Here is a 20,387-nt window from a genome sequence, read left to right as displayed (position 1 = left end):
ACGAGTATATATATATATATATATATTATTTTGTTTAAAAGAGTTCCAACACTGTCTGTTTTTTATGTTTTATTTATATTCCTGCAGAACCAATGTGGGGTATAGAATATGGAATATACAATATTTAATATAATATACAATATATAATATAAAATAAAATAAAATAAAAATGGATGGCACCATGAAAGAAAGTATTGAATGTAGATGAAATATTGAGTGTTCAATATAAAGGATCAAATATATAAATATAAATATATAAAGGCGACTCGAGTTTCAGGGCTATTTCCCTTCATCATGGCCGGTATGACAGACTTTAACATATACGCTTTCTTACACTGTTTGAATGTGTTGCACCTACAGTATGAAAAACATCAGAACAACGGTTCCTTCAAGGTCAGGTCATACAAGCAAAGACACTGACGCAGTTTTCCTCAACCAGCCTTGTGACCCTGAGATACAGTGTGCCATACCGATATTGCTTCTATCAAATCAAATGGATCGAGCGACAATAGTGAATAATAGACAAGAACGACAGCAGATAAGACAAGCAACGATAAGCCAATCTTACTGTTTTCTTCAAGCATATCGGCAAGAAAAAATCTTTATTTAATTACTAATGTTAGATGAAAGAGAATATCGGTTATCAAATAAAATGGAAAATTACTGGAGTGGAGCAAATTTACATAAACATCAGAGGTCGACGTCATTTATGTACTGCTGAGAAAAGTCTTATAGAGAACAGTATGAAATGAGCATCCAAAGTATTTAAATATAATATCAATGATTTTCTGCAGATATCGCAGAAAATCTCTATTTTCTATTGAAATTTTGGAAGTCCATTTCCCCACCAGACTAAACAGGTGCAAGTAGAAGTCTGTTCTTTGATCTTTAATTCTTGACTCCATCCTACATGTAACGTTGCCACACCTTTTACCGATTCCCATAGTTACTGAACACAAACACATACAAAACCTCCTATCACTCTCCGGATATAACCTGACTTAGTTCCTTATGATTATTGCTCTGATTAATCCCGTACTATCTTTTACTCTTAGCGTCTACTTTCTGAGAAATTTGTAACAATGTTATTGTATTTCTCACATATACTTTTGACAGAATTATAGGTGAAACTATTGTAACATTGCAAAAATGCATATGTATGTATGTATGTGTGTGTCTGCATGTGCTTGTGTGTATGTATTTATATATATATATGTGTGTGTGTATGTATGCATCTATCTATTTATATTTATGTATGTATATATATTCTTTTATTCTTTTATTCTTTTACTTGTTCCAGTCATTAGATTGCCGCCTTTAGTCGAATAAATCGACCCTACGACTTATTTTTTGTAAGCTTAGTACTTATTCTATGGCTCTCTTGTGCCGAACCGCTAAGTTACGGAGACGTAAACACACCAACATCGGTTGTCAAGCGATAGTGGGAGGACAAACAGACACACAGATACATACCAAATCCACTCACAAGGCTTTGGTCGGAACTATGTGGCTGGGAAGCAAACTTCTTACTACATAGCCATGCCTACGCCTGTGTGTCAACTTTTTTTCTAATGGAAACCTTTTTCTAATTCTAGTGGAATTCTTTAGGGCTTCACAGCATAATGTAAGTAGGTGGTATATATTAGCGAGGCAGTTTCTTTACTTGTTATTTAGAGTATTTCCTATTTTTATTTGGAAGGTGAGGGTTATTAGTCAGGCATGTCATGGTTTGTTAGTATAGAAATTTGTTTATCTTGTGCTTTGATGTTCATAAGAATATATAAGTAGGTGCAAGGGTTGTTGGTCAGTATGTTTCTCTCTAGGTGTCTATGGTTCAATGAGCAATTTTTTTTAGCGTATAGAAATTTTAAACCTTGTGTTTTATGGAGATAGAGTTTGTGGGTTATGTGTTTATAAATATTTCTTTAATTCTGTTTCAAACGTTGGTATTTTATAATATATTATTTTAGACCTTTCGATATATACGAAAGTGGGGCATTGCAAAAGGTGTGATTATATTCATGTATAAAAATGGGATAAAAATAAAATCTAATTTAAAAAAAGATTTAAAAATTAAAAAAATTTAAATTTAAAATTAAAATAGAAAAGGTATCTTCCAACTTGCTTGCATAGTAATATATTTTCACATATGTTTGTAATTTTGTGTACTTATATTAGTAAATCTTTTGTGGGGATTTTGGTTGGAGGTGGAAACTTTTAAACAATTTTCTACAGTACTTGTTTTGTGTAAAGCTGTAAAAGTGATTTTTACGTATATTATGGATATAGTTGATGGTGTAGATGGAGGCGGGGGGTGGGGTGGGGTTGGTGAGATATTAACATGTTTAGCCGTTAGAAAAAATATTGGCTTGAAATGTTTTAGAATCTTTAAGATTTACCACACTACGAAAACTTCTCAAAAGATCTGTGACATTATGTTTCAAAAAATCAGTTTTTTTATTCTAAAAGTTAACAACTATTAGTTATTAACTTTCAAGAAAATCTTTCTTTAATTACTGTCACTGTATTAAGCACTTTATGCAAATCCACCCATCTATCCACACACACACACACACACACGTATATATCCGCACACGCTTATATATTTATATTCATATATATACGTATGGTATGTATATATATATATATATATATATATATATATATATATATATATATATATATATATATATATATATATATATATATATATATATATATATATATATATATATACATACGATGGGTTTCCAAACAGTTTCTGTCAACTAAATTCACTCACAAGGTTTTAGTTGATCCTGGGCTATAGTAAGAGACACTCCTCCAAAGTATCTTGTCCAAATGGGACTGAACCCAAACTACGCACAAAGTGAACTTCTTAACCACACAGCCATAGCTGCATGTATGTATATGTATATATACACATACATACACAAACATCACACACACACACAGACACACACACACACACACACACACACACACACACACACATATATATATATATATATATATATATATATATATATATATATATAATACATACATATATATATATATATTAAAGGGTTTGGAGGTGATGTACTCGTATTATATATTAGAAAAAATAATAAGGTACTCAGAGATCTGGATGGTTGTACATTTACAGATTTTTATTAATATGTCACATGTTTTTTATAAATCATATATTAGCGCTTGCATCTACTCTAATAAATGAATCTATTAGAGTAGATGCAAGCGCTAATATGTGATTTATAAAAACATGTGACATATTAATAAACATCTGTAAATGTACAACCATCCAGATCTCTGAGTACCTTATTATTTTTCTAATATATAATACGAGTACATCACCTCCAAACCCTCTAATATATATGTATATATATATATATATATATATATATATATATATATATATATATATATATATATATATATATAAATGACTGAGATGTTTTGCATTTTGCATTAATGCAAGCATGCAATTTAATTATTATTAAATATTATGATAGAAATTATTTACATGTTCTTAAGCTACGAAACAATTGCCATAATATTAAAATTTTCTTATTTTTAAATAAAATTTCATCAAACTATTTCTCTGTCATTTATGACTTTATATACTTCTTATTGTTTTCTTTTTATCGTACTATATATTCTATATGTTTTGTCGAATGATATATTAAGGAGGTTTTTCTATGAATACTACTAGATTACTTAAATCTATAAGTGACTTAAATTAATATATATATATATATATATATACATACGCATAACACCCACGCGTGCATACATGCAGAACAGTAAAATATATGCAAGACTTTTCTCAAGTTCAAAATATAAATTTGTTTTTATTGTCTTCATTTTAAGGTGGATCTTTGGATCTTTGTTAGAAATGAGCGCCTCAGTTCCATCCTGATAGAAAGACTTCAAATAATTATATATATATATATATATATATATATATATATATATATATATATATATATATATATATATATATATATATATATATGTGTGTGTGTGTATGTGTGTGTGTGTGTGTGAATGTATATACATACATATTATATACTTGCATACGTTAAGTGGTTATATGCATGTATGTTATGTATGTATATATATGTATATATCTATATATATGCATATATATATATATATATATGTATATATATATATATATATATATATATATATATATATATATATATATATATATATATATATGTATCTCTCTCTCTCTCTCTATCTATGTGCATATTTGGGCAAAGATATCTACCGTTTGTGCTTCAGTGTAATTATGTTTCTGTAATAATGGTATTTCTTTTTGATGTATTTTACTATTCTATACAATATTACTATTGTCGTTTGGCAATTTATTCCTAATTGTCGCTAGTGCAACTTCGACATTAATCTACTTTCGTGTTTGTTTACAGTAACAAGAAACAAAACGAAGCACCCGCCCACATACATACATATTAGTGAGGCATGTGAATTTACGCATGTGTATATGTATACATATGTATGTAGAAGTATAGGTGAACATGTGCTTTGATGAATAAAGTGCTAGGAAGTATTTTAGCTAAATAATGCCAAACCATTCATAAAATCTAAAGACTTGCTTCTTCAGTGCAGTAAGTAAATGCTTTTCCTGTCCCTATACAAACAGAAAGAAAGGGGGAAATTATTTGTTCTGCTTCCAGTCAGACATCGTATCGTATTTTTAGTACAATGTAATTAAGGGACCAAAATTAATATATTAGTAAATATGAGAACGAATGTATAGAGTGAATACCGTTGATTAACAATCGATTCGATGTGGGTTAATTTTTGCTGAATGAAGTAAATAAGTGATAGGTTGCATTTGGGAAGAACGCTTTAGTGTTATTAGATAGCGTTTGGGGAAAACTGGTGTTCGCTTGTGAGTATAAATATGATTACAGTGACGTAATGCTGTATTGTGTTCGGTCTCTCGGGAGTTTAGGAATCAGTTAGTTCTATTGTAAGTAAATTGCATTTGTAATAATACCTAAGGTTACAAAGGTTTTGTAACATAAAAATTGTTGTGAGATGATTGAATGGGTTTTCTATCTGACTACCGCTTCGTGGTTTAAAATTCGATATCATTGTGTTTCTGGTATTACTCCCTTTTTCACGAATATTTGATCATTCGATAGGATTACATGTAAATGATACAAAACATGGAAAATTTGTCCCTTCTGCATGAAAACGAAGATAAAGAAAGATGAAGTTTGCCTTATGTTTCAAATTATCATAACACCGTATAACACCTTCTCTCTCTGTCTCTCTGTTCTGTATGCTTCTCTCATATACGCATACAGAAAAGAATCGCAAACGGGATTCTTCAACTCATGCCAACTGATGGGAGACTATAGGAAGACTAACAACATGGCTGTATAATATCCATAGTCTCATTTCATAACGTTTAAGAATCTAAAATTAAAAAGTGTAACGATAGTTGCTTCTGATAGGATCCGTGGAAGAGGGGCTTGAGAACTCTACATAAACGACACTTCCAGGAACAGTGGGCGGAGAAGATGGATCGATGTATATATTTAATAGTTTAGTGCTGTAGTACAGTACCAATGGTTTCGTGTAATAAAATTCGTAATTATTCAGCCGTAGTTTGAATAATTCTGGCAGTTCAACAATTTTTGAAGGACAATGCAAAACAGATGTCAAGCAAATTTTATATAGTATTAATATTTAGAAGAAGTAACAAAGTGACTCAAAGTCCGAGAATTTCGTGCGTTGGAAAAATATACATATGCTCATATTTTGAGTTCTATTCTTCTTGTTTGCACCAACATACCTATACCTATACATACATACATACACACACACACACACACACACACACACACACACACACACACATATATATATATATATATATATATATATATATATATATATATATATATATATATATATAGGTATGTTGGTGCATATATGCATATATATATGTGTGTGTGTGTATGTATATATATACATATGCATATATGCATGCTTGTATGTGGGTACATATATAGATACACACGTACACACATATATACATTGTAATCTCAGCGCACTTATCATAAATATTTTCCAAAATAAACGCATGGGGTTGTGTAGGAGCGGGGATCTAGTTGGTTGGACAACGAATTCATAAACCATTCAATAAACAACACAAAAATCAATTAATCTGTAACCTCTGTAACAAAAAGAAAAAAAATCATTTTGTTGCATAATAACAGGATACAGACAGAAGCAAAAAAAAAACAAAAACAAAAAGAAAACAAAAACCAAACATATCTGCAATTGCCCAAACATCGAGTTTTGTCTCATATCGTCTAAAATGAAAAATCTTATATTGGCCCAATAGAAAACTCATTTAAGACTAAACTATACTAACACGAGAACTCTTTCAAATTCGTTACATAGAAGATGACACTTCGCCCTTGAAGCTCATCTGCCAAATAGTTATATAAAAATGGTCTATCCTGTACTGACCTTGTTCAAAACTGTGCACTTTATGTTTGACTGGAAAATGTCATAGCATAAGCTATCTTACACAGATAAAGCACAGCGGTTACATCACCCACCATGTTGCATACAGTCAATGTTCTGCAGCAAGTATAAAAATTTGCTGAAAATCACTGCACCCTGCACTCCTGGACATTGGCATGAAATTGAGTTACAACTATCTATCTATCTATCTATCTATCTATCTATCTATCTATCTATCTATCTATCTATCTATCTATCTAATCTATCTATCTATCTATCTACAAGCACACGTACATACATACGTACATACATTCATATGCACGCACACACACACGCACACACGTGCTCGCGCACACGCACACGCACATACACACACATATATATATACACGCATACATACGAATGAATATAATGCATATGTATGTATACACTTAAGTATATAGATAAGTATATACCTATTGGCATAGATATATACATATACATAGACATACATACACATATATACTTATATACATTTGTATATATCTATATATATATATGTGTATATGTATGTGTGTATGTATGCATATGTATTGCAACAGTGAAAATGATGATCAAAATTAGAAGAGAGAAAGAAAGAGAAAAGAGATAGAGAAAGCTAGATAGATAGATAGATAAAGAGAGAGTGAGTGTGTGTATACGAGAAGTAGATAGATAAGATTATTGAAGAAAAACAACTCAATGAACAAAAATAAATAAATGAAATAAAAAGAAAGAAAAAAGAAAACCACTGATTGATCTATCTTTCCAGTTAACTAACCATCAAGCCAATCTTCAAACCCAGCATCCAGTCAAGCATCTCATAAACAAACGAACTAAAGATAATAATTATATAATTAGAAATAGCTTCGGAAAAATGGAGAGTGCATAGACTAATTAGGTAATCGATAACGGAATTAAACCTTAATAACGAAATAAATGACAGGATTAATAAATAACTAAACTAAATATATATTTGTGCTTTAGTAAATTTTAGAAAATTCCAAACAAAATGATTGACTTTAATGGTATCAGATCCTTTGTTTCAGCGATCGATTATTTTTGGAATAAAATAAAGATAAAAGAAATTAAGATACTTATTTTTGTGCTTTTCTTCAGTTTTGAAACATGAATCATTCAAAATATTAAACTAAGAATTCGGTGTACGCATTTAAAACAGCATTAAAATAACCGTCTCTGTATCATCATCATCATCATCATCATCATCATCATCATCATCATCATCATCATCATTAGATGTCATCTGTTATCAGCGTGCTGAATATCAAGGATCTCCTTTCGCGTCTTTTCTTTGCCAATCTTACACGTTCACTGTATGATAGTTTAGTTCAGTCCTTGATGTTATCAAACCAGTTTGTTGTAGGTCTTCCCCTCAGGCATTTGCTTATAATCTTTCTCTATAGCAACAATCTTTGTATACGTTGCACCTTACTACATGACTAAAGTACTTAAGCTTTCTTTTTTCTAATAGTTGACAGTAATGATCTTTTTGTATTCATTAATTGTAGTAACAAGTCTTCATTAGTTTTAAGTTTTGTCCAAGATATTCTTAACATTCTTCTATATGTCCACATTTCAAAACCTAGTTTATCAGTGAGAGATTTCATCAATGTCCATGTAAGAGCGTGGACTATATGTAACATTAAAACGATCTTTTCATGCTTCTATATGTATATTTCTTGATGTTAAAGCCTTTGACATGTTTTCAAATGGTTTCCTTGAATTTTCTATTCTACTTTCAATCTCGGTAGTGACTCATGATAACATAAGATGCACTTCAGTCTTCTTGAAACTTATCAATGACGTGTTACTTGCCACAACGAATCTTTATCATACAATATATAGGAAAAAGTGAATGATAGCATTCAATAATATTACAAAGAGTCATTGGTGTGAATAAAAGCGAGGTTATTTAAATTTAAAACTGTTTCGATTGCATAAACCGAGTTTATGTTCAATCCGGTGGCTCTTCGCAACGTCAATGAATGTATTAGTCGGTTTCCTATATATCGAGGCAGATTTCGCTTGCATAAAAGTTCAACCAGACGGATTGGACTAGTAATTCAAAATGCACAGCTATGGTACACACTATGTTTCGGTGATTCTGTTCGAGGGTTACGTTAAAGTTACATGTGTTTATGAAATATGTATACGTTAATTCAGGAACAGGTAATTTAGTTGGTCGAAGAAATGGGCCATTATCGGTGAAAAAAATCGAGTTTTCAATGGTACACACACACACACACACACACACACACACACACACACACACATACACACACACACACACACACACACATTAATAATTTGGGGTAATAACAAGCAGAACCGGCATGCTAAATATAGCAGTCAAAATGACCAAACCACAAATTTTCACCTAAACGCAAAGGTGAAAGTGGGCAAATGAATAAAGATTCTAAAACGCCGTACCAATGACGAAAATAATCGAAAATTGAAAAAGCCAAACGTACCGTGTAACCGTGAGAAAAACTCTTCATCTTGAGCGTGTTTTACTGACTCAGGGTTATAGAGATTATTCATCTCATCAATGTGTACAATGACCGTTTTTAATGCCGCAGCAAATTTAAAAAGGTGATCGAAAATAATAATCATTTCAATATATAGGAGGATATTATTGTTTATATCAGCGGCTTAGCATGCGTAAAAACCCCATAACGGTAAAAAAATTATCAATTAATAATTAAGGGTACTAACGTTCATCCTACACACTAGTAAGATGAATAATCTCTATAATCCTGGGGTCAGTAAGACTCGCTGAAGATGTTCGAAATTACGGTGATACGGGTATGCCGGGGTTTTTCAATTTTCGATTATTTTCGTCATTGGTACGAGGTTTTAGAATTTTCATTCATTTGCCCGCTTTCACCTTTCTGTTTAAGTGAAAATTTGTGGCTTGACCATTTTAACTGCTATATTTAGCATGCCGGTGATATATATATATATATATATATATATATATATATATATATATATATATATATATATATATATATATATATATATATATGAACCAAATGAGGATAACGCATACATCGACATAGATTCGAACCATCCACAGTCAATCATAAAACATTTACTTAATAGCATTCGCTGACAAGTTTCCAATCTATTCACCGATAAAGCTACTTTTGAAAAGGCAGCCCTATACAACAACGCTGCATTAAAAAAGTTCATTTTAAGGAATAGCATGAATTATATTGAGCCAAATGTAGATAAACCCAGGAGGTGCAGGCACAGGAAAACCTTATGCTACAATCCCCTACATAGCATGAATTTAGCCACCAACATAGTAAATTCCTAAAAGTAATAGGTAGCCATTCCCCATACTCACATTAATACCACAAGATCTTCAATAGAAATACGGTTAACGATAGCAATAGAGTCAAGTATATTCAACCACAATAAGAATAATAATATTAGGAATATCGTCCAAAGACCCTGTAATTGTAGATCTTCAAACAGCTGACGCTGAACAACCAGTGTCTCGAAAAAGAACTTGTGTACAGGGCCAACATTACGGATTTGAACGGAATAACAGAAACCAATATTGGAATAGTGGGAAACACATTCACAGAAAGCGTTTGGCTTCACTCAGAGATAAAAGCAAAAGAACACAGAACATCCGTATCCAACATGGTATGGTCACTGAAAGAGAGAGATGTGAGCAACTCCCAGATAACCCGGAGCATGGTTGCTAAGCTCAACAAATACAAGGGGCGGGGCAGCAAATGCGAGCTTTGCATCACTGAAAAATTAAAGCGAATATATTGAATGTTAGGGATGAAACCTTCTCCCCCAGTATGCACAAGCAACATTTCACACTTTCAAATTTTAAGCAGGACCCCCACAATCTTTTTTGCCACACCTCCAGCCTGGATAGGTTTTCTCTGAGCGTTAATTATATGCATTAAACGAACTTTATGCATAAAAGATACATGCCCCCATAGACTTTTGCAGAGCTCCCTTATCACACAGATATATAGGTTTCACACATCATGACATCACAATTTACACATCATGATATACACAAATTTATGAACCCACAATCCCATGAGTTTACAATACATGAGTTTACTATCCCATGAACCAAGTTTGATGTGAAAATACGTGAAAAATATGCGAAAGTTCACAGTTATGATTATATACTCAACACGAGCAAAATGCATAATGTAAATGCAGAGTTGTGTGTGTGTGTGTGTGTGTGTGTGTGTGTGTGCGTGCGTATGCTTTTATCATGTTTCATGTGACAGCCATATTTTAAGCACCGTCGCATATTCGAGTAAAGAGCTATTGCTTGCAGAGATATATCCCAGTGTAGGCGGTTTATCTGGAATTCTGTTGGAGGAATTATTCCAGGAACTGTTTGAATGTTATGGAGTCTTGCTTAGCATGCTATTTCTTAGAATGCTCTTAAAGAGAGTAGAGCCATTTCAGGTGAAATAGTTCTTAGTGTTGTTATGTAGCACGAGCACAAATTTTGTACAGGACGAATGACAAGGAATAGGCCTTGGACGTATTTTAAACTTGATGTCGGCGAGTGTTTGAATATAGCGCCTGCGGCAACGGTAGAAGGAATAGCGTTTATATGTACACACACAGACACAGACAGACAGACAGACCCCCCCCCCCCACACACACACATTCACATATCTTTTACTTGTTTCAGTCATTGATTATATACTCTGTAATCTACATGAAATCTATTGAAGCGAACTCTAAATTTACCAATCGAAGGGAGTACAGTTTAGTTGTTTATCTTAAATTATTCAAAATTGTCTCCTATAATTCGATGTAGTTAGCCACGTATGGATTTTATCAGAGTGCTCGTGAGGTATCTTTATTTCAAATCCCTGTTCCTTTATATGTGTGTGTGTGTATGTATGTATCTATATATATATATATATATATATATATATATATATATATACACATACATATCTATCTCTCTAATAATTATCTATCTATCTATCTAGATATTCACACATATATATATATATATATATATATATATATATATATATATATACATGAATATGAGAGAGAGAATGAGACAAGGAGAAAAGATGAGAGAAATTTGAAAGGGGAAGAGAGAGAGAGAGAGAGAGAGAGAGAGAGAGAGAGAGAGAAATATGACAATTGTGGAACACGTGTTAAATAATTGAATAAGTCGAAATTATATAATCTTTTATTCTACAGCACTGTTACATCGCATGACTGAAGAATGATACTTTCTATTCCAGTCCTATTAAATTCCAACCAAAAATTACTTCTCTGAATTCCCTTCTGACTTTCTTTCCTTTTAGATTTAAGAACGAATTTATTTTATGTATATTTTGTTTTGGTGAGAATACGAAGTGATTAGGAGTGATGAGTTACCATTTTTGTCAACGGAATCATTTGGGAATACAGCCTGAAATGAAATAAACCAAAATGACTATATTCCACAAAAAAAATACCCCTCTAGATTTTATATTTATTTCTCTAGTGGATGATAAACCAAGAAGCATGTAGAAATTGCCTGGTATTTCAAAGTTATCAAATTTAAAAACAATCAAATTGCATTGTCTTTTATTAGAAAAACAAAACAAAAAAAAAAGATATAATAATTGCTGTGCCCGATAAATACATCATTATTATATTTTACATTACTATTTTATTTGATTAATAAAAGAAAAATAGGAATTATATTTGTTTGGCGAAACGTAATTTTGTTTAGAATGTGATATGAGCATTTCTGAAGAATACTCTATTATATTAAGCTGGAAAAGCAATTCCCAGTTTCAAAAAAGCGATTATAAATTACGAGTCTTAAAGAGATTAATATTGTTGTTCTTAATGAAAAAATATCATAGGAAACAAATCATACTGAAAAAAATAAAAGAATAAAAGAAAAAAAATATTGATTTCTAGCCATTTTTAATTGTTTCACTGATGGATTGCGACCAAGCTGGAGCACTGCTTTCCATGCATTTTTAATAAATTAATCGGCTCCAGCACTGCGTCTGATATAACGTTTATTGAAGTCTATTCTACGAATCGTTAAATGTTTCTCAGAAAGTGTTACCTTTCTTTGCGGAATTATAGACGATAGTTTATTTACAACAATTTATGCCGGTACACACATACACAAGTGCATACATATAGAGGTGTACATACATATAGAGGCGCAGGCGTGGTAAGAAGCTTGCTTCCCAGAAACATGGTTCATGGCTCAGTCCCACAACGTGGCACCTTGAACAAGTGTCTTCTACCATAGTCTTTGACCCACCAAAGCCTTGTGAGTGGATCACCCAATTCCTTCGCTCTCAAAATTTGTTTTTGTACTGGAACATTTTGCGTTAGACATACTAGCATACAGACACGACGCCGCTCTGTTATCTCTCTCACTAATTCTTTCTCTCTCTCTCCCCATCTCTCTCTCATACATATATTTCTTTCTTTCTTTCTTTCTATCTTTCTTTCTCTCTTTCTTTCTTTTCTTTTCTCTCTACTTCTTTGTCTTCCCCACCATACTCATAAATGTAACATCATTCTTTTTTATTCATTTTACTTTTTCTAACAGCCTGGTTTAATGTCAATCGTGATTAGTTACATATCCTCCAACTCCTCACTTCTCTTTCTCCCCCCTCTCTCCCTCTCTCAATCTTTCTTTTTCTCTTTAATTCTTCATTACTCTGCTTTCTCTCCTCTGCACTTATTCACCGCCAATAGGCGATCTTTGACAATAAATGCGTGTGTGTGTGTGTGTGTATTAAGAAAACAAAAATGGTATTAGTTAGACGTGGCAGCGTTCTGTTCTTGTCTGCGAGCGTTTGTTATTAAATCGAACTGCCTGTTGTTGTACCGTTCACACACGACATAGATCTTATATAATACCAACGGCATCATCACGTCCTCTACCATCCTTACCCCAAGTCACACACACACACACACACACACACACACACACACACACACACACACACACACGCGCACGCACAAAAACAAAGTTTCTTCAGGCAATCGGAGACTCCTCCACCACCGTCTCCACCAGTAAATATCATTACCAATAGCTTTTTCACTCTTACCGTCACCACCACCGTCAATACCTGTTCCCCCATCATTACCACCATAACCATCCATAACCACGTGCACACACTCACAGGTGTATGAAACTCATCAACGCAACCATCTTCCCACAACATTTATAAACAACGAGAAACCAATAGAACCATTAAGAAGTAGCTAGACTTACTGGAAATGGAAACACTCAAATTGCACCACATTATCTTCAAAAACGGTTGAACGCTTTGGTAAATGCAATCGCAAACACACACACACACACACACACACACACACACACACACACAAAACACACACACACACACACACACACACACACACACACACACACACACACACATCCGCATATCTTTTACTTGTTTCAGTCATTGATTATATACCCTGTATTCTGCATGAAATCTATTGAAGCAAAGTCTGGATTTGCCAGTCGAAGGGAGAACAGTTTAGTTGTTTATCTTAAATGATTCCAAAATGTTTTCTATAATTCGATGTGGTTAGCCGCGTTTGGATTTTATCCAGAGTGCTCGTAAGATATCTATCTTAATTTCAAATCTCTATTCGTTTATACATACATACATACATACATACATACATACATACATACATACATACATAAATACATAAATACAATAGACTTAGAAAATCCCTCTGTTATGGAATACATTCATAAACACTAACTCAAGGAATACTGGTGGAATATTCCCATCAAAACTTCTGTCAAATGTAAGCGTACCAAGTCGGATATTGTTGTTTGGGTCAGGTGCCTTCCAGATATAAATATTTCTTTGAAAATCAAAGAGAAAGAGGATAGCTATGGACAACTGCTTCGAAACCTCCAGCTTCTATATCCAGACTATGAATTCATATTCATACCAATAATAATTCGAGCACTTGGTTTTGTTAGTAAATGCTTAAAGGAGAATCTGTATAAACTAGGTTTTTCAGAAAGAGAAAGTGACCGGCTGATTCGTACATTACATGTCCAATCTGTGAATGGAACAGTAAAAATATGCAAGACTTTTCTCAAGTTCCAAATGTGAATTTGTTTGTGTTAGCTACATCCCAAAGATGGAGCCATGTATCTTTGTTGGAAACCGACTCCCTCCTCAGTGGAAGATTTATAACAGTTAAAAAATAAAAGAGACGTATATACAATCTTGAGAAATTAGGCTTTTCAAAACCAGAAAAGAGAAAGCTGATTCGAAAACTACAGATCCAACGGTAAAAATAAAGCTTTCCAGAAGTTTATCATTTAGGTTTATATGAGCATATCTAGGTATGCAATTATATGCATAAGAATACATACATAAGACAAAACATCCAAATATTACTCGCAAGGCTATAACAGAAGTTACTTGTCCAAGGTGCCGCGCAGGTGTTAAATCTTCCTCAGATCACATCTTACCACCATAAACGAGGCGGAACATATAAGGATAATGTAGTCCTAAATATAGTATTAAAGTAAGGAGGAGTGGTCATGACTGGAATGTTGTCTATCACAGGTTTTGCCTGATGTGGGTCGGTTATGGACTTAAACAATAGCAATAATAACAGCAACATTTCATATCGTTATCACTAGCAACATACATCAGCACGAATAACTCTAGTACAAAGAGTCAATATTACACCACTTCACTATCACCACAATGTACTACACCACCACCACCACCACCAACACCACCAATACCACCACCACCACCACAGCTATAGACTATACCATCATCACTACCACCACCACCAGCGCCACCGCCTCAGCAATTGATTATACCATCACTACCACCACCACCACCACCACCACCACCTTCACCACCGGTGTTCCCCCACCGTAATATACCTGAACCAGCAGCAACAGCAGCAGTAGCAGCAGCAGCAGCAGCAGCAACAACAACAACAACAACAGCAGCAGCAGCAGCAGCAAGAACAACATCACCTTCATCCCCAATACCCAAAGCAGCTTACATCGGAGACTTCACACGCAAGTCAAACATTATTATTTATTTCAAGGACGTTCTGAAACAAAACGCAGCAATTATCTTTCTTCTTTTGTTTCTCTTTCTTCAACTTGAAAATCTATAATTAAACCATTACAAATAGATAAATAATCAAAGACTGTTTTCTTTGAGTAATGACTGCTGTTGCTGTTGGTTGTGTGTAAGAATGTCTATGTGTATTTAGTCTCGTTTCTAGATTAAAGTTTTATGCTCTTCTACATTTTAAAGTTTGCTTTTCACACCTTCGTAAGTTTACAAACCATTTTATAGCAACGAAGCAATGACTTACCCCCCACTGACGTTAAAGACATTTCATTATCATTTGTATTTCGTAATTTCGTTTTTTTTCACTTACATAAACGAAATTCAAATGCTTCACCTGTTTTTAAAAGAATTTATAGGGGATTCAGTGTAGTGAGCTGATGAAATAAATAAAATATGCTAGCAAGGAGTGGTGTTTGTATGTAAGGCCGTCCCCTGACCTTTAACTACGAGAAAGGACATATTGATTTATTGAATGATTGATTGATTGATTGGCTGATTGATTGAATGATTGACTGACTGATTGACTAACTGACTGTTTGATTAACAGACTGGTTGTATGAGTAATTGTTTGACTGATTGACTGACTGACTGTTTGATTCAGTGAGTGATTGACTGACTGATTGATTGATTGACTGATTGATCAGCTTCGTTCATTTATTCATTTCTTGTAATGTGCTATTGTTTTTTTTTATAAGACACCTAACATCTCCTTCCTTATCCTCTCGGTGCTTCCTCAAGACTTTCGATATTTCTTAAACGAATTAGCATGGTGTGCTATGTGTATATGTGTGGTATGTATGTGTAAGTACGCGCGTATGAGTATATGTGAATGTGTATGTATGTATGTATGCATGTATGCATGTATGTGTATGCGTATTTATGTGCACATGTGATTGTGCGTGCTTATGTTTGTCTATCTGTTTGTGCGTGTGTGATATATCCATGAGAGGTGAGGTACTTCCTTTTCCGATAAAATACATAGCCGAATTGTGTGGCGTATCTTCTCTCCTATAATTATTATCATCATTATCGTTATCCTCCTCCTCCTCCTCCCCCTCACCACCATCATCATCATCATCATCATCATCATTATTATTATCATTATTATTATTATTATTATTATTATTATTATTATTATTATTATTATTATTATTATTATTATTATTATTATTATTATTTTTATTATTATTTAGGACAGCGACTTGGCAGGAATGTGCGGTGGTATTTCGTCCGTCTCCATCTTCTGAGTTCAAATTCCGCCGAGGTCGACTTTGCCTCTTATCCTTTCGGGGTTGATAAATTAAGTACCAGTTGAATATTGGGGTCGATGTAATCGACTATACTCCTCCCCAAAATTTCAGCCCTTATGCCTTTGATTTGATTTGATCTAGTTCCAGCTCATGAGCTGTGGCCATGCTGGGGCACTGCCATTATCTTATGCCTATAGTAGAAAGGATTATATATATATATATGTGTGTGTGTGTGTGTGTGTGTGTGTGTGTGTGTGTGTGCATATATACGTTGGACTCCATCGTCGTAAATAACAGAGGAGGGTTCCGCAATTTCTTTTTTGCCTCCTCTTTCTCTCTCTACCTCTTTCTCAGAGTTCAATTATATAATTACTGATCATATATTGAGGGTCATTGCGATCATTTTGACATCTCTGCTGTCCTCCAATAAAACACAGCAAGTCGATTTACTGTTATATCGGAGAATGGATATTTGAATTCCTTGATCCATGTCTCATAACTAGAGATATGACCTTAGAAAATAATTTAACTTTTCATTATACAGCAGCCCATGACACAGAGTAAGTTAGGAAAATTAGCATAATTTATTCAATCTTTTTTTCAATTATCTCAGTCTCTTGTTTTTTGATCAACTGTGTTTTGTCAGAGGAGGGCAGATGTGATGCGTGGCACACCGTACATTTGAACAGACAATGCCGATATTTGATCACTATAAACAAATCATCTGTGTTATTCAGCAAGAAACTGCGGAATCATCATCTGTTGTTTACGATGGGAGAGTCCACTCTACTGTATCATCACCTACATACTTACAGACTTGTGCCAATATGAAAAATCTTTATTATCACTTGCAATATATTGGTCTCTTTTGAATTGACAGTGAAAGAATTGTTTAAATGGAAGCAGTATAATCAGTTGAATTGACCCAATACATTACAGAAGAAGGTTACAGATCATATATCGGAAAATATTTAAGCGAGCAACATTCCGTTTCTTAGAACTCTTTCACCCAACTGTCATATCAACAGACTATCGGCTCTAACAGAATATTACATTAATCTATAATCAATCAATTGTAATACATTCTGCTCCCCCTCCCTACTTACAATAATGGATTAATGCTTAATAAAAACATTTGACCAATACAAATTGTATTTTTTATATGTACTTCAAACAGATTATTTATTGAACAAATAGTTTCATTGACTTTTTAGATATTTTCGTTGCTTTCTAGATCTGCTTATTCGAGTTTCTATAGAATACAAGATGAAAGACAGTTAATCTAAGAGTTCAGTACATCGAAGAATATTTCTTTGTTGGGAAAATCATTGTAGAATGCTGGCTCATTGGTTGTTCATTACTATTGTAAGGGAGAGAATCATCTTATAAGAAGTTAATATCATTTATTTTTTTAAAAATTGCTTGTGAAGCAAATCTGAGTTTAGCGAAGGAAATTTTGAGTTTATGATATAATGGTTTTGTATTTAATTAAATGTCTTTTTTCGATTCAGCTATAAAATCTTCAATGTTTATATTCTTAATCGTATATAGCTGCCATTTCGATTTGGTTGAATCTCATCAGTACCATGCAGCTAAGACTATGAGTTAATTACTATAGGAGAGCGAGAAAGGGGAAAATATATTGACAAGGAGAAAAGTAAGAAAAGGTATGAAGGTATTTCACTGAGAGGATATTTTTTGTTCGTTGTTCAAATTTTCATTCTGAGTTTGATGGATAAAAGCTGATATATTGCAACTATCATAAACACAGTCGCATCAGGTGAGAGTTGAACCTGTACTCTGAAGTTATTCAACTTAAGAATCAAACACCGAATTCGTGCTCGTGCAACTCCTCTAACTTTAGTCACGTATTTTCGCCTCTACTGAAGGTATTTGCGAGAAATACTAAAAGATGCTAATCAAAAGCATGAGACGTTGTTCCATCCATCCATCCATCTCTGCTCACAATTCACGCGATGGTCTTTGGGGTACAATTCTCAGGCATCTCCACCATAGCATCCAATCGAGACTATGGATATTATCCAATCATCTCGTTGTTGGTCTACACCTAGGTCTCCTGCCGGTTGATTGGCTTGAAGAATATGTCTTGCGATTCTTTCCGGTGATGTTCTAATCCCATGTATGTAGTACCGGAGCTGTGACCTCCCAATGTGGAAAGTATCATCTCGACATGGCTAGACTCCCTGATCTCCGAGTTACATACCCTGCTGAGTAACGTTACTCCAGATATCTTTCAGAGGAACCCCATTTCGGCCACTTGAATTCGCGATTGTTCTGTTTCGAGCATTACTCAAAATTCATGACCGTATGTGAGAATAGGCATGAAAACTGAATTGAAGACAGCAACTTTTGTTTTTATCAACTTCTCCTTTTCTGAGGGTCAATTGTTGTCAGAACCTACATTTCTAACAACCAATTCAACCTTCTACTTTCTGTCTGTGACAAGTGTAGATATTGATAGCAAAATGTAAAATTCAATCAAACTTAAATTATACTAGATGATAAAATTTCAGATTATCAGAAAACTCGTAATCCGGTTTTAACTGAAATATGAGTAATTTGTAAAAAGTTTAAAGAGTTTAATGAATTTATTTACCTTTGGGCAGTTAGATGTTCTTCTAAATGCTTGAAGCGTCAGAATAAAAGACTCTAACATTGTGGGCTTTTACTATTTTCCTGACAATGTGCATAAAAGTGTTGCGCATAAATGGCACAGAGATATTTTTTCTTTTTAACTTATAATAGGAATTAGAAGAATCATTATGATATTGGATAGAAAATCTCGCTGTACTTTTGCCAATTCTCTGCACTCGAAGTTCAAATGAAACCGAAGTCAATTTTGCTTTTTATCCTTTGGGGGTCAATAAAAAGGTTGCAATCTAGGTCAGTGGATTAAGGAAATTGTTAGAATGTTGGACGGAATATCTTGCGATATATGTCCCTGATCCATGAATTCTGAGTTCAAATCACACACACACACACACACGCACACGCGCGCGCGCGCACGCACACACACACACACGCACACGCACACGCACACACACACACACACACACACACACACACACACACACACACACACACACACACACACACACACACACGAGAATACTTGATTCAAATATGAAACAAGTCAGAATACTAGAGAGAAATTTTGTGCAAATAGCTGTATTTCTTTAGAGATATAATGTCTTAGCAAAGAAACTCTGCTTTCACTAATTAAATTAGCTAATTTGAAATAGAATATACTGTATTAGCGAAAGCGGGTTTTTTTGCTTAAAGATTGAAACTGTAAATCATAACTGTGTGTGTATGTGTATGCGTGTGTGTGTATGCGTGTGTGTGTGTATGTGTGTGTGTGTATACCTATGTGTATATGTCTTTGTGTTTTTGTACCCTCCACCCGCTTGACTGCCAGTGTTGGCTTATTTACGTTATTGTAACTTAT

The 20,387-nt window shown here is 33.6% G+C and overlaps 2 protein-coding genes across 6 annotated transcripts in view; one reads left to right on the top strand and one right to left on the bottom strand.

Annotated features, from left to right (window-relative positions):
* LOC106870602 (putative amine oxidase [copper-containing]) overlaps positions 1 to 18,061 on the top strand; it is a 148,854-nt gene extending 130,793 nt beyond the window's left edge. The window contains exon 3 of the mRNA XM_052978373.2: positions 17,799 to 18,061. Coding sequence (XP_052834333.2) covers positions 17,799 to 17,801 — 3 coding nt within the window. The 3' untranslated portion in view covers positions 17,802 to 18,061. The remainder of the gene's footprint in view (positions 1 to 17,798) is intronic.
* LOC106869685 (putative amine oxidase [copper-containing]) overlaps positions 1 to 20,387 on the bottom strand; it is a 509,414-nt gene that overhangs the window by 216,034 nt on the left and 272,993 nt on the right. The gene's annotated exons all lie outside the window — the stretch shown is intronic.

This window comes from Octopus bimaculoides, chromosome 2, assembly GCF_046866305.1.
Source record: "Octopus bimaculoides isolate indiv1 chromosome 2, ASM4686630v1, whole genome shotgun sequence".
Lineage (NCBI taxonomy): Eukaryota > Metazoa > Mollusca > Cephalopoda > Octopoda > Octopodidae > Octopus > Octopus bimaculoides.
This window is presented reverse-complemented; position numbering and strand designations above follow the sequence as displayed.